Source organism: Bison bison, unplaced genomic scaffold (assembly GCF_000754665.1).
Source record: "Bison bison bison isolate TAMUID 2011002044 unplaced genomic scaffold, Bison_UMD1.0 scf7180017864072, whole genome shotgun sequence".
Lineage (NCBI taxonomy): Eukaryota > Metazoa > Chordata > Mammalia > Artiodactyla > Bovidae > Bison > Bison bison.
In genome coordinates this window covers 3982226-3996825 of record NW_011494644.1, presented here as the reverse complement: position 1 = coordinate 3996825, position 14600 = coordinate 3982226, and the positions used below count along the sequence as shown (strand labels likewise).

The following is a 14600-nucleotide window of genomic DNA, read 5'->3' as shown; positions in this document are numbered from 1 at the left end:
GCCTTTAGGATGGACTGGTTGAATCTCCTTGTAGTCCAAGGGACTCTCAAGAGTTTTCTCCAACACCACAGTTCAAAAGCATCAATTCTTTGATGCTCAACTTTCTTTATAGTCCAACTCTCACATCCATACATGACTATTGGAAAAACCATTGCCTTGACTAGATGGACCTCTGTTGACAAAGTAATGTCTCTGCTTTTCAATATGCTATCTAGGTTGGTCATAACTTTCCTTCCAAGGAGTAAGCATCTTTTAATTTCAAGGCTGCAATCACCATCTGCAGTGATTTTGGAGCACAGAAAAATAAAGTCAGCCACTGTTTCCACTGTTTCCCCATCTATTTGCCATCAAGTGATGGGCCTGGATGCCATGATCTTAGTTTTATGAATGTTGAGCTTTAAGCCAGCTTTTTCACTCTCCTCTTTCACTTTCATCAAGAGGCTCTTTAGTTCTTCACATTCTGCCATAAGGGTGGTGTCATCTGCATATTTGAGATTATTGATATTTCTCCTGGCAATCTTGATTTCAGTTTGTGCTTCCTCCAGCCCAGTGTTTCTCATGATGTATTCTGCATATAAGTTAAATAAGTGGAGTAACAATATACAGCCTTGATGTACTCCTTTTCCTATTTGGGATAAGTCAGTTGTTCCATGTCCAGTTCTAACTGTTGCTTCCTGACCTGCATACAGGTTTCTCAAGAGGCAGGTCAGGTGGTCTGGTATTTTCATCTCTTTCAGAATTTTCCACAGTTTATTGTGATCCACACAGTCAAAGGCTTTGGCATAGTCAATAAAGCAGAAATAGATGTTTTTCTGGAACTCTTTTGCTTTTTCCATGATCCAGTGGATGTTGGCAGTTTGATCTCTGTTTCCTCTGCCTTTTCTAAAACCAGCTTGAACATATGGAAGTTCACGGTTCACGTACTGCTGAAGCCTGGCTTGGAAAATTTTGAGCATGATTCATGTCAATGTATGGCAAAAACCACTACAATATTGTAAAGTAATTAGCCTCCAACTAAAATAAATATATTAAATAAACAAATCTTTTTAAATGAAGGAATTAGTCTATAGTGGCTTGAACTTATCCAAGGCAGCAAACATCTAGCCTAAGAGCACAACTCCACGGCTCCTAATTTGCTTCACTTTAACTACTATTTGACCTTTTCACATATGATCTGAAGTTTGAATCTTAATTGAAGATTCCACTGTTTAGAAAGTGAAAACTTCATATGATTAATAATTATATAATAAACTTAGCTTGTAATTCTTCCAAATATTTCTTTTTGCTGTTAGCACATATGCATTTTATTGCTTACTGTCTGTGCCTGTTTTTCTTCAGTGTTTCTGGAGTCGGTGTATGTGCTTTATCTAGGTCAACAGTGGCACTGAGAAACGTAGATTACAGTTTTCCAGAAGACAAGAGTTACACAACATAATGAGTATTGTGCTATTATTTCATTTAACCCCAATTTCATAGCCAACTAGTATATTTTGAATGTTTAAAACAAAGGATGTGAATTCAACATTGTGTTCTGTTCCTGTTATAAACTGAGGAATTTTAAACAATTCACTTAACCATTCAGTTTCCTTATCTCTTTATGAAGAATGCTAAAAATAATAATAGCAACAATAATTTTAAATGCAGCTAATATTTGCTATTATATACTTTTGTAGATTTTGTTGTAAGAAAATTTAAAAATTCATGCTTAAAAAGTTCTATGGAATGGAAAGCGCATTTCAATTTAACTGTCAAAATAGAATGCTGGAAGATGGTGACAAAGACTAGAAAATGATGCATTTGAATATGGTGTTTTCTGTTCAAATGGCAGGTGAGTTATGAGTTAACAGTTTTGTCTACTGTTAAAGGCAAATAAAATCATAGATTATTACAAATCAAAAAACAGCAATGAAAGTGAAAAACCTATCAAGAATCCTCTTGCCAACAAGGCTCTCATTCATATTTGATGGAGAAATCAGATCTTTACAAGCAAAATGTAAAATGATTTAGCATTATCAAACCAACTGTATGCTATGCTATGCTATGCTAAGTCACTTCAGTCGTGTCCGACTCTGTGCGACCCCATAGATGGCAGCCACCAGGCTCCCCCGTCCCTGGGATTCTCCAGGCAAGAACACTGGAGTGGATTGCCATTTCCTTCTCCAATGCATGACAGTGAAAAGTGAAAGCGAAGTCGCTCAGTCGTGTCCGACTCTTAGTGACCCCATGGACTGCAGTCTACCAGACTCCTCCATCCATGGGATTTTCCAGGCAAGGGTACTGGAGTGGGGTGCCATTGCCTTCTCTGTACCAACTGTATAACAGATGTTAAAGAAAGTTTTCAAGGTGGAAAAGAAAAGGTCACAGCTAGACTACAAATAACAAATATTGGTGAGGATATGGTGAAAAGGGAATTTCAGTACACTGTTGGTGGAAATGTAAATTGGTACACCCTGCATGGAAAACAGTATGGAGGTTCCTCAAAAAACTAAAATGAGAACTACCATATGATCCATCAATGCCACTTATGAGTATATTGCCAAAGAAAACAAAAATGCTAATTTGAAAAGATACACATGCCCCAATGTTTGTAGCAACATTATTTACAGTAGCCAAGCTATGGAAGCAACCTAAGTATCCATTAAAGATGAATAAATAACGGTATACGTAATAATACATGTAATGAAATATTAGCCATAAAACGAATGAAATTTGACCATTTGCTACAACAGGATGGACTGGAGGGTATTATACATAGTGAAATAAGTCAGAAAGACAAATGCTGTATGTTATCATTTATATATGGAATCTAAAAACAATCTAATGAGTATACAAAAACAGAAACAGGCTTAAAGAGAAAAAACTTGTGGTTACCAGTGGGGAGAAGGAAGGGGATAGAGGAATAAGGGGTTGGGGTTTAAGAGGTACGAACTATTATGTATAAAATGGATAAGCTACCAGGATACATCAAATAGCACAGTGAATATAGCCACTATTTTATAAAATCTTGGAATGGAATATAATCTATAAAAATATTGAATCATTGTGTTGTACACCTGAAACACATAATATTGTAAATCAACTATACTTCAACATAAAAATAATGATGAAGGAAACTGTGTGTTGAAGGCTATACAGGAACTGTTAGTACTCTCTGTTCAATTTTTTATAAATCTAAACCTGTTCCAACATCCGCTGGATCATTGAAAAAGCAATAGGCCCCAGGTTCATCACCTCATCAGAGCTGAAAATGCATTGCTTTTTATAGCTGAGTAATAGTCCACTCTGTATATGTAACACAACTTCCTTATCCATCCATTGCCAATGGATATCTAGGTTGCTTCCATGCCCTAGCTATTGTAAATAGTGCTGCAATGACCACTGGGGTACATGTGTCTCTTTCAATTCTGGTTTCCTCAGGGTGTTTGCCCAGCAGTGGAATTACTAGGTTGTATGGCAGTTCTATTCCCAGTTTTTTAAGGAATTTTCACATTGTTCTCCATAGTGGCTGTACCAGTTTGCATTCCCACCAACAATGTAAGAGGGTCCCCCTTTCTGCACACCCTCTCCAGCATTTGTTGTTTATAAACTTTTTGATGATAGCCATTCTGACTCGTGTGAGATGATACCTCATTGCAGTTTTTATTTACATTTCTATAATGATGAGATGTTGAGCCTCTTTTCATGTGTTTGTTAGCCATCTGTATATCTTCTTTGGAGAAATGTTTGTTTAGTTCTTTTGCCCATGTCTTGACTGGGTTGTTTGTTTTTCTGGTATTGAGCTGCTTGAGCTCCTTGTATAGTTTGGAGATTAAGTCTTTGCTATTATTTTCTCCCATTCTGAGGGTTGTCTTTTCACCTTGCTTAAAATTTCTTCATTGTACAAAATATTTTAGTTTAATTAGGTCCTATTTGTTTTTCTTTTTATTTCCATTACTCTGGGAGGTGGTCATAGAGGATCTTGCTGTGATTTATGTCAGAGAGTGGTCTGCTTATGTTTTCCTCTGAGAGTTTCATATTTTCTGGTCTTGCATTTAGGTCTTTAATCCATTTTGAGTTTATTTTTGTGTATGGTATTAGAAAGTGTTCTAGTTTCATTCTTTCACATGTAGTTGACCAGTTTTCCCAGCCCCACTTGTTGAAGAGACTGTCTTTTCTCCATTATATATTTTTGCCTCCTTTCAAATATAAGGTGTCCATAGGTGAGTGGATTTATCTCTGGGCTTTCGATTTGGTTCCACTGATCTATATTTCTGTCTTTCTGCCAGTAACATACTGTCTTGATGACTGTAGCTTTGTAGTATAGTCTGAAGCCAGGAAGGTTAATTCCTCTAGTTCCATTCTTATTTCTCAAGATTGCTTTGACTATTCAGAGTCTTTTGTGCTTTTATATAAATTGTGAAATTATTTGTTCTAGTTCTGTGTAAAATACCATTGTTAGTTTGATAGCTTTTGCATTGAATCTATGATTGCTTTGGGTATTATATTCATTTTCACTATATTGATTATTCCAATCCATGAACATGGTATATTTTTCCATCTATTTGTGTCATCTTTGATTTTTTCATATAATATAATCAATGTTTTATAGTTTTCTGGTCTTTTGTTCCTTTAGGTAAATTTATTCCTAAATATTTTATTCCTTTCATTGCAATGTTGAATGGGATTCATTCCTTAGTTTTTCTTTATATTTTTCATTGTTAGTGTATAGGAATGCAAGGGATTTCTGTGTATTAGTTTTATATCCTGCAACTTTACTATATTCATTGTTTAGGTCTAGTAATTTTCTGGTGGCATTTTTAGGGTTTTCTAGATAGAGGATTATGTCATCTTCAAACAATAAGAGATTCTTCTTTTCCAACCTGGATTCCTTTTATTTCCTTTTTTTCTCTAATTTCTGTGGCTAAGGCTTCCAGAACTACGTTGAATAGTAGTGGTGAGAGTGGATACCCTTGTCTTGTTCCTGATTGTAGAGGAAATGCTTTCAGTTTTTCACCATTGAGGATAATGTTTGCTGTGGATCTGTCGTATGTGGCTTTTATTATGTTGAGGTATGTCCCTTCTCTGCCTGCTTTCTGGTATATCATAAATGGGTGTTGAATTTTGTCAAAGGCTTTGTCTGCATCAATTGAGATAATCATATGGCTTTTATCTTTCAATTTGTTAATATGGTGTATCATGTTGATTGATTTATGAATACTGAAGAATCTTTGCATCTCTAGAATAAAGCACACCTGATCATGATGTATAGTCTTTTTAATATGTTGTTGGATTCTGTTTGCTAGAATTTTGTTGAGGATTTTTGCATCTATGTTCATCAATGATATTGCCGTGCAGTTTTTGTGTGTGTGTGTGTGTGGCATCTTTGGTTTTGGTATCAGGATGATGGTGGCCTCATAGAATGAGTTCAGAATGGGGGAAAATAATAGCAAATGAAACAAATAACAAATAATTAATTTCCAGAATATACAAGCAGCTCATGAAGCTCAATATTAGAAAAATAAACCACCCAATCAAAAATTGGCAAAAGAACTAAACAGACATTTCTCCAAAGAAGATGCACAGATGGCTAATAAACACATGAAAAGATGCTGAATTTCACTCATTTTTAGAGAAATTCAAATCAGAACCACAATGAGGTATCATCTTGAATGGCCATCATCAAAGAGTCTACAAACCATAAATGCTGGAGAAGGTGCTGAGAAAAGGGAACACTCTTGCACTGTTGATGGGAATGCAAACTAGTACAACCACTATGGAGAAAAGTGTGGAGATTCCTTTAAAAACTGGGACTAGAACTGTAATATGACCTAGCAATCTCACTGCTGGGCAGACACCTTGAGGAAACCAGAAGTGAAAGAGACGCATGTACCCCAATGTTTATTGCAGCACTATTTATAATAACTAAGACATGGAAGCAACCTAGATGTCCATTGGCAGATGAATGGATAAGGAAGTTGTGGTACATATACACAGTGAAATATTACTCTGCTATAAAAAAGAACACATTTGAGTCAGTTCTAATGAGGTTGATGAAACTGTAGCCTGTTATACAGAGTGAAGCAAGTCAGAAAGAGAAATACAAATATTGCATATTAATGCATATATATGGAATTTATAAAGATGGTACCAACGACCCAATGTGCAGAGCAGCAAAGCAGATACAAATATAAAGAACAGACTCTTGATCTCAGTGGGAGAAGGTGAGGGTGGGATAATTTGAGAGAATAGCATTGAAACATGTATTTTACCATATGTAAAATAGATGACCAAAGACGTTCAATGCATGAGACAGGATACCCAAAGCCAGAGCTCTGCAACTACTCGGATGGATAGGTTGGGGAAGGAATTGGGAGGGGGTTCAGAATAGGGAGACACACATATACACATGGCTGACTCATGTTGATGTATGGCAAAAATCATCACAATATTGTAACTTTCCTCCAATTAAAATAAATAAATTAAAAATTAAAAATATTGTAAATCTCCTAAATGTTCATGCATAGTTGATTGTTTGAATGAACTATGCCACATCCACACCATGCATCTGTAAAAAACAATAAATATATCTGTGTTCATAGGGAAAGATTTCTAGAATATATTGTTGGCTGAAGAAAAGCACGTTGTAAATGTGTATACATTACACCAATAATTTTACTTAATGGTGAGATAAATATGAAAATATGCAGTATTGTTAATCTTCTTAGAATATAAATCACAGAGAAGATAAAACAGAAATAAATAAGACTTACCTACAAGGGAGCAAAGCACTGGTATGGGGAGGGAATGATTTTTATCTGAGTATACTTTATTTTTGGAGAAGGAAATGGCAACCCACTCCAGTGTTCTTGCCTGGAGAATCCCAGGGATGAAGGAGCCTGGTGGGCTGCCGTCTATGGGGTCGCACAGAGTCGGACACGACTGACGCAACTTAGTAGTAGTAGTAGTATACTTTATTTTCTAGGATTTTACTTTTAAACATCTGTGTTAATATCTGCATATTTAGAAATTTATATTAAATAAGCAATGATGGTGAGATTAAAAATTTGGCAGAAACAGATGTACATATCCATATTTCAAAAGAATAACATAACCACACTAAAAGTAATACTTCCCTGGTAACTCAGATGGTAAAGAATCTGCCTGCAATGCAGGAGACCCAGGTTCAATCCGTGGGTCGGGAAGGTCACCTGGAGAAGAAAATGGCAACCCACTCCAGGATTCTTGCCTGGAGAATCCCATGAACAGAGGAGCCTGGTGGGCTATAGTACATGGGGTTGCAAAGAGTCAGACACAACTGAGCCACTGAAAGTAATAAGAAATACTAATCTAAATAATTTTTGGACACAGTACTTTGACTACCTACACTCAGATTAAATGTAAAAAGATTTGCAAGCAATCACCCTACTTAAAATGTTAGTTCTTTACAGTGGAGTAGATCAACATTTCTGTAAGCATTTATGAATATTGCAAAATTAAGCAACTTAGTAGTTATTCTGACAATGGTGGGGGTCAGATTTCTCATGGTTGGAAAGGGAAATAAATACAAGAAACTGAAAAAGGTAGGAAGAACTTATTTTGGTAGGAAGAACTGCATGACTTGTGGGGTATTAGTTCCCCAGCTAGGTATTGAATCAGGCCCTCAGCAGTGAAAATGCAGAGTCCATACTACTGAACTGCCAGGAAATTGATATTAAATTGAAACTAAATGTAACAGTGTGAACTCATATATTTTAATATATGGATATTGAACAGAATGTCTTCAGCTTTGGTGCTGTTGACATTTGGAGCTAGGTAATTATATCAGCAGCAGTCCTGTGCTTTGTGGGATGTTTAATAGCATCTCTGACTGCTACCCACTGATATCAGTAGCAATCCTCCACCAGTTATGACAATTAGAAACCAGAAATATCCCTGAACATTGTCAACATTCCCTAGGTAGCAAAATTTTCCCCCAGATAGGTCACTGATATAAAGGCATGAAAACAAACAAACATTTGTATATACATTTACATGTACATATTTCATGTATAAATTTATATATACTGTATACATATATAGTATATAAATATCATTTTTATGATCAAAATAGTACACACCAGGAAAAATATTTAAGAGACACTAAAGTTTCCTTTTACCCACTTTCCACTTACTATACTGCCAATCCCAGATCACCTACATTTTCTTCCTAGGAATCAAATCATCAAAGTAAATTTTTTATAAAGAAAAAACCCACCCTTTATTTCCAACTTGCTTATAGTAGTAATCCCCAAAGCTACTGCAATATTTGAAAGGAGACAGGAAGCCAGCTTCCCCGTGCGGCTCAACATTCCATACATGGTGATGACCACTACAAATGGAAAGAAGGTAAGGAAAAAGAGGAAACCTCCAATAGAAACAGCCAATGAAGCTGAAAGGTAAGATGGAAAACATGGTCAGTACATAACATACAAAATCTTGCAGTAGAAATACCCCTATTTTACTACAAAAGAGCTCTAAAATGTAAACTCTAGAAGAGGAATTGTCTGCCTTGTTCACCACTGTGTTACCAGTGTTGTTCACTACTGTATCATCAGCTTTTAAGCAGTGCTTAACAGAGAGTAGTTGTTTAATAAATATTTTGCTTGCTTGCTTGAATGAATAGATGAGTAGCATGAGGAAGGAACTTTTCTGGAATTTGCTCTTTCTTATACAATGATGTGGATATTTACTTATTTAAAGAAGAATTGATCCTTACATTTATAAAATCTTGCCTTTTTATTTTTTATTTATGACCACTTAGCTTAATAACCTCTAGAAGTACAACATCCCTCATAACATCATAAGAATATACCTACCTAATTACCATTTATTTTGGAATTTTTGAAACGGAAAAGCTTTAGTCACTTTCTAAATACTCTCAGTCTTATATTTCAAAATTTTACTTATAATATTTTATAAAAATACATTAAAAAGACTGACAACAAAATCATCAAAGAGAGTCATCTGGGTGTTTGTATTATGAAAAATGAAAGCTAGTTGCTCAGTCGTGTCTGACTCTTTGCGATCCCATGGACTCTAGTCTGCCCGGCTCCTCTGTCCATGGAATTCCCCAGGCAAGAGTACTGGAATGGCTCACCATTTCCTTCTCCAGGGGATCTTTCCGATCCAGGGATATACTTGTTTTAGGCAAGTAAGTCATTCATTGACATTTGCCTACTTTATGTTACCCTTTGGCATGTCACATTTAAGCAACACACACCAGTATTCCTGCCTGGGGAATCCCATGGACAGAGACTCCTGGCAGGCTACAGAGTGTGGGGTGGCAAAAGTCAGAGACAACTTAGTGACTAAGCCACTGCCACTATCTTCAGGCTTACTTTGACATAATTCTCTCCACTCATAGCTCTCCTGTGCTCTGTGGTAGAGGGTAGTTATTTTGCTCTATTTTGTAAGAACAAGCCAACAGGTGTTGCTGCTGAAAACAATAAAAATACAAATTTCTATACCATAAAACATTTGCTTCATGGTACTTGTGCCCTATATGGTTGAAAGAAGGCAATATTTTAATTGTTTAGCATATAAGATAGATATAAAAGCCAAAAAATGGTGAAGGTTTGTTTTCTGAAAAACAAAATTTACTTATTTTTAAAATAAATAATAGAAAATGGCCACAGGAGAAGCAATTCTACAAATTCCCTAACTGGGCTAGTTTGAATTTGTTCACTCACACATCCCTCTTGTAAGTGAGAACAGGGCAGAAAATTCTCTCTCTTTTTTTTTTTTTTGGTATATTTGATAATGTTCCAGGTATGTGATAAGTGATCCAAAGACTTCACTGAGTGAGTGATGAATAAATAAATGCTTTCACATGACCGTATTTTAGTTTATATCCTCTTGTCACATGTGATCTTATGTTGATTTTTATTCTCTTTTCCCATGCATCCTATGCTATTAATATAGTAATTTTCACCAATTTTTGCCCTTCCTCTCAAATCATTTCACGTTTATATGACATGTATATTTTTAGACAAATTTAGAATGCAAGCAGAGGCTCTATATGAAGTGGCAACTAAAACTTAGAAGAAACTACCATATAAAATCCTCTTTTAGTCAATTGAAACAGTTAAAATGTTTCACGGAAGGAGCCTTGTACTCACTTTTATCGAAGAATGTGGTAATCAGAAAGCCGAAGGTTATGGTGGCCACGACAAAACACAGGAAAAAGACAAAGATGAGGGACGGGTCGCTGTTTTGGAGGACAACTACAGGCACAATCTACAATACAATTGTGAAGCCAGTTTAGTCACAATGGAAGTGGTGTCACAGGAAAACAAGGGGGTGAAATAAAACAGCCTTAAAACATTTCCGTACCCTCAAGTGAAATGGCAACATTTAACTAAATAACTCATTTCCCACAGAAAGGATCAATGGTTTGTGTCTGCTGATAGACTGAGCAGCTTCTGAATTTCCCAGAGGGTCAATGATAAACACATCTATTCTTTTGCAACCTAAAACCCATGCAGCTCCCACCCACAATTATTTTATCCCTCTCAAAGTGTCGCTGCAGCGTGATGCATTCAAACAGATACTTGCCTTGACAAATAAAACCACGCACAGTATACAGACGATAATTAAAAACATCAGAAGGAACGTGACAAAATAAGATGCCCAGAGCATACCATTACTGAGCCCTATCATGAACTGGTACTCCTGTGGGAGAGTCAACACAGAACAAATACCGTGAAAGTGATATTTTCAAAATACACTCACAGACATTATCTGACTTAATCCTCATAAAAACTTACATAGGTTAAATATCATCATTGTCATTCTGCAAAGAAACCAAGTCTCAGAATAGTCAAATGACCTGATCACAATCATTTAACCTAGTGAATGTCAATGCTGTGATTTCCAAACTGGAATTTTGAGTAACTTACCAGTTATGGTTCTAATCTAAGAAACAGTTAATTAGAAATTGAAAACATGAAATCTAGGATTACTTTTCTCGTTATGATATTCTGCCTCAGGACATAATGGAAGAAAGTAAATAACTTTTAATATTATTATAGATGAAAGCAGGGAAAACTACAGCCCATGGGCCAAATCCAGTCTGCCTCATAATTTTTGTAAATAAAGTTTTGTTGACACATAGCCATTCTCATTCACTTCTGTATTGTCTGTGGCTGTTTTCATTCTACAACAGTAGAGTTGATAGTTGTGAAATGGTTTGCAGAACCTAAAATATTATACTGTCTTATACAGGAAAAGTTTGCAAATCTCTAATTTAAACCAAACCCCTCCAATTTTACAGATCAGAAAACGAGACCCAGAGAGGGTAAGTTGCTTTTACAAATTTATACAGCAGCAAACTCCCTGCTCTGTGCTCCTCCTGTTCTATCATGCTGCTGCTTCTTATTTCAGAGGCTACTTTTCCCTGGACAAGCACAGACTGGAGACAGACTCCCTGTGTTTGAATCCTGACTTGCCACTTGGCAATAAAAAGACCTTAAGCCAGCTCCTTTACCTCTCTCTGCCTCAGTGTCCTCATTTATGAATACTAGAATTTGAATAAAACTATGAGCAAGAAAGAGTTCACAGTTTTAGCAATGAGTTTGATAAACTATAATTCATCAGAAGTCAATGGATACAGACATTTGATATTTCAAGTTTTAACAAAGGCACATCAAAATTTCGTTACAAGATGATCTTTTTAATTTAAACGGCTATTTAACAAAGCAAAATTAGTGGTACTAGTTTCCAGAGGTGATTAAAAACAGATGTTTCCTACTATATTTGATTGCTTTCCAATGTCCTTGCAGTGAATTAAGGTACATTTTATTATGCAAAGGAACCATATAAGGAAATAAAGTATTAATTAAGAGATTGGAAAACTTTAAAATAACAGATTTACTAAGAATTGGTGACAAAATAGTCCTTTGAAGCAAGATTCAACAAAAAATCAAAACGAGAAAGTTGACAGTGAAGTAATATACATGACACCAAAAACTCACAGGTAGGCAAACTTTAATGTGGAGATGTGTAGTGTCCACATGCACACACTGAGAGAAAGAAAAAGAAGGAGAAAAATACACTAAATCTTAAAAGATTTTGCATCTGGGTGAGTAACCCAGGGATTTATGATGGAGAGTCATGTTTTCCATGTCATTTTGGTTTTTATTAACCATGCACTGTAATAGCCATGATATTTTAAAAGAGAAATAATTTGGAATTCAGTGCCTGTATTTTCAACCAGTAAGGTATTGAAACTGACTAAAATAGCAGCTGGGCTTCCCTGGTGACTCAGTGGTAAAGAATCTGCCTGCCAATGCAGGAGATGTGGGTTCCATCCCTGGGTTGGGAAGATCCCCTGAAGAAGGAAATGGCAACCCAATCCCGTGGACGGAGGAGACTGGTGGGCTACAGTCTATGGGGTCACAAAAGAGTCAAACACAACTTAGTGAGTACACAACAACAAAGTAGCAGGTAAGGCAACAACTAGCCGAGATAGGAGGACACTGTCTCTACTGTTCCCTCGTACAAGATATCTAATACAAAACAAAACATTCAGAGAAACGGAGTGCTTCCCCTTCTGAGCTGCTGCTGCTGTTGCCGCCACTGAGTCGCTTCAGTCGTGTCCGACTCTGTGCGACCCCATAGACGGCAGCCCACCAGGCTCCTCCATCCCTGGGATTCTCCAGGCAAGAACACTGGAGTCGGTTGCCATTTCCTTCTCCAATGCATGAAAGTGAAAAGTGAAAGTGAAGTCGCGCAGTCGTGCCCGACTCTGTGTGACCCCATGGACTGCAGCCCACCAGGCTCCTCTGTCCATGGGATTTGCCAGGCAAGAGTATCGGAGTGGGGTGCCATTGCCTTCTGGGGCAAATGGGACCAGATTTACCCTCCAGCTAGAAACAGAGAGAGAGAGAGAGAGAGAGAGAGAGAATATGGAATAATACAGCCATAGAAAAGAAGGAACTCTTGCATTTACAACAACATGAATGGGCTTTGAGGATGTTATGCCTAGGGAAATGAGTCAGGTAGAGAAAGTTAAACACTGTATGATATCACTTGCATGTGAAATCTAAGAAAAAATCTTATATTAAATGTCAAGAACAGATTGGTGTTTGCCAGAGGTTTGTGGCGGGGATGAAGGTGGTTAACAGTTACAAATTTCCAGTTACAAGATAAATATGTTCTGGGAATTAATGCATAGCACAATGATAACAGTTAACAATACAGTATTGTATATTGAGAGTTGCTAAGAAAGCAATCTCAAAAAGTTCTCACCACACACACACAAATTGTATTAATATGTGGTGATGGATATTACCTAAATTCATTGAGGTAATCATTTCACAAGGCATGCATATATTAAATCATTATGTTGTATACCTAAAACAAATACAAATGTTATATATCAATTACATTTCAATTAAAAATAAAAATGATTGATGTAAAGTGACAGTTAATTTTTAAGACATCTTGATTTCCAAGACCTGGCGATAAAGGACAGTAATCCCTTAGAGGAGAGAAACATTGAGATAAGCCCTATGCTCACCCAGCTAGTTGCTAACTAGTTGCCCGGCTAACTGGAGTGAGAATCCAGCAATGTCCCTAACAGGAGAAGATAGGGCTGGGAATCCAGAGAGGACAAAGTGGCTGAAGTTTGCACAGCCAAATTAACAGGGTTAATCAGAGACAGATTTCCAGAGATCTTTGGAAGGTGCTCTTATAGAATTCACTTCTTATAGAAGGTGCACTTATAGAATTCACTAATTATAGAATTAGTATTCACCAGCATAAATGTGTGAGGAATGTCCCAGGGTAGTGAAAAGAACTATTTTAAGGACTTAGAGAGAAAAATATCTAGAGCTCACATTTGCCTAGAAATATTTCTTGTTTTCCCCAAAGAGTAAAACCACATAATTTATAGGTCATAGGTAGACTATCTATAAGGATTTTGTGTTAATACTGAGCCAAATTTAGCCGTAGACCTGCATTTCTTAACCTCAGTATTACTGGAAACATATTCAATGCAAAATATTGTCCTAAGTGCCTCATATACATCAGGATTTCTCACTTAGTGGTATTTCTATTTTGGAGTAATTCCGCATTGTGCATTATAGAATGTTTAACAGCACCCTTGGCCTCAGCTTACTAGGTGCCAGTAGCAATAGTTCTCAGTGTATTCATGCCTTTCAGATCAGATCAGATCAGATCAGATTAGTCGCTCAGTCGTGTTCGACTCTTTGCGACCCCATGAATCGCAGCACGCCAGGCCTCCCTGTCCATCACCAACTCCCGGAGTTCACTCAGACTCACGTCCATCAAGTCAGTGATGCCATCCAGACATCTCATCCTCTGTCATCCCCTTCTCCTCTTGCCCCCCAATCCCTCCCAGCATCAGAGTCTTTTCCAATGAGTCAACTCTTCACATGAGGTGGCCAAAGTACTGGAATTTCAGCTTTAGCATCATTCCTTCCAAAGACATCCCAGGGCTGATCTCCTTTAGAATGGACTGGTTGGATCTCCTTGCAGTCCAAAGGACTCTCAAGAGTCTTCTCCAACACCACAGTTCAAAAGCGTCTGTTCTTCGGTGCTCAGCCTTCTTCACAGTTCAA

At 36.9% G+C, this 14600-nt stretch overlaps 1 protein-coding gene across 1 annotated transcript in view; it reads right to left on the bottom strand.

Moving 5' to 3' along the window:
* Nucleotides 1–14600, bottom strand: part of LOC104986728 (ATP-binding cassette sub-family A member 3-like) — a 238467-nt gene that overhangs the window by 185993 nt on the left and 37874 nt on the right. Inside the window, exons 6-8 of the mRNA XM_010837414.1 lie at nt 10573–10689; nt 10137–10254; nt 8234–8407 (exon numbers count right to left, since the gene is read on the bottom strand). Of these exons, the coding sequence (XP_010835716.1) occupies nt 8234–8407; nt 10137–10254; nt 10573–10689 (409 nt within the window). The remainder of the gene's footprint in view (nt 1–8233; nt 8408–10136; nt 10255–10572; nt 10690–14600) is intronic.